Genomic DNA, 1007 nt, shown 5'->3' with positions numbered 1-1007 from the left:
CCCTATTACAGTATGTGATGTCTCCACACGAGAGCCACAGAGTAAACATAGATAGAACATTAAAAAATAAATGTATCATCTAACAATTAATTACAATTTAAAAAAAGAACCTTTTATTAACTTATTACAACCAATGGAAACTCTACATTTTGGCCCTCACAGCATTTACTGTTATATACAGGTATATACCGTGTTTACATGAAGTTGACTAAACTACTGATCTGATCTACTGATCAATAACTATATTGATCATGTCTGGACTCACTCAGCCTTCCTGCAGTTCCTCACAGCTGGGATCAGTCTCCGTCGTCCCTCCCCTGATGTGTTGAACTTCTTCAGGTCCAACTCATCCAGAACCTCCTCTGACATCTGCAGCATGTAGGCCAGAGCTGAGCAGTTGATGTCAGAGAGTTTCTCCTCTGATCTGTTCTTTGACTTCAGGAACTCTTGGATCTCCTGATGAACTGAGTGATCCTTCATCTCCGTCAGACAGTAGAAGAGGTTGATGCTTCTGTCAGGAGAGATAAAATAACTGTTCATCTCCTTCAGGTTGTTGATGGCTCTCTGGATGGTTTCTGGACTGTTCTCTGTCTGACCCAGCAGACCTCCTAAGAGTCTCTGGTTGGACTCCAGAGAGAGGCCATGAAGGAAGCGAACAAACAGGTCCAGGTGACCATTTTCACTTCTGAAGGATTTCTCCATGGCTCTCCTCAGGAGGACATCCAGGATTAAATCAACATGTTGTTTCCCCAGGAAGTTCTCCAGGACCTTTCTCTTCCTGTTGGTGTAACAGTGGAACATGTAGACTGCAGCCAGAAACTCCTGAACGCTCAGATGAACAAAGCAGTAGACTGTTTTCTGGAAGATCACACTCTCTCTTCTGAAGATCTCAGTACAAAGTCCTGAGTACACCGAGGCCTCTGTGACATCAAGGCCACACTGCTCCAGGTCTTCTTGGTAGAACATGATGTTTCCTTTCTCCAGATGTTCAAACGCCAGCCTCCCCA

The 1007-nt window shown here is 44.2% G+C and overlaps 1 protein-coding gene across 1 annotated transcript; it reads right to left on the bottom strand.

Annotated features, from left to right (window-relative positions):
- Nucleotides 1–239: 239 nt before the first annotated feature.
- On the bottom strand, nucleotides 240–1002 carry LOC147819692 (protein NLRC3-like; the record flags this gene model as incomplete). The annotated part of the gene is made up of 1 exon (XM_087171944.1): nucleotides 240–1002. A coding segment is annotated over one exon (741 nt), but the record flags the coding sequence as incomplete, so codon positions are not given.
- Between the last annotated feature and the right edge of the window lie 5 nt (nucleotides 1003–1007).

Source organism: Seriola lalandi, unplaced genomic scaffold (genome assembly GCF_002814215.2).
Source record: "Seriola lalandi dorsalis isolate HSWRI2012SDOR001 ecotype SW California unplaced genomic scaffold, Sedor1 jcf7180002050476, whole genome shotgun sequence".
In the NCBI taxonomy this organism is placed as follows: Eukaryota; Metazoa; Chordata; class Actinopteri; order Carangiformes; family Carangidae; genus Seriola; species Seriola lalandi.
The sequence above is the reverse complement of the archived record's forward strand: the minus strand, read 5'-3'. Positions and strand labels throughout refer to the sequence as shown.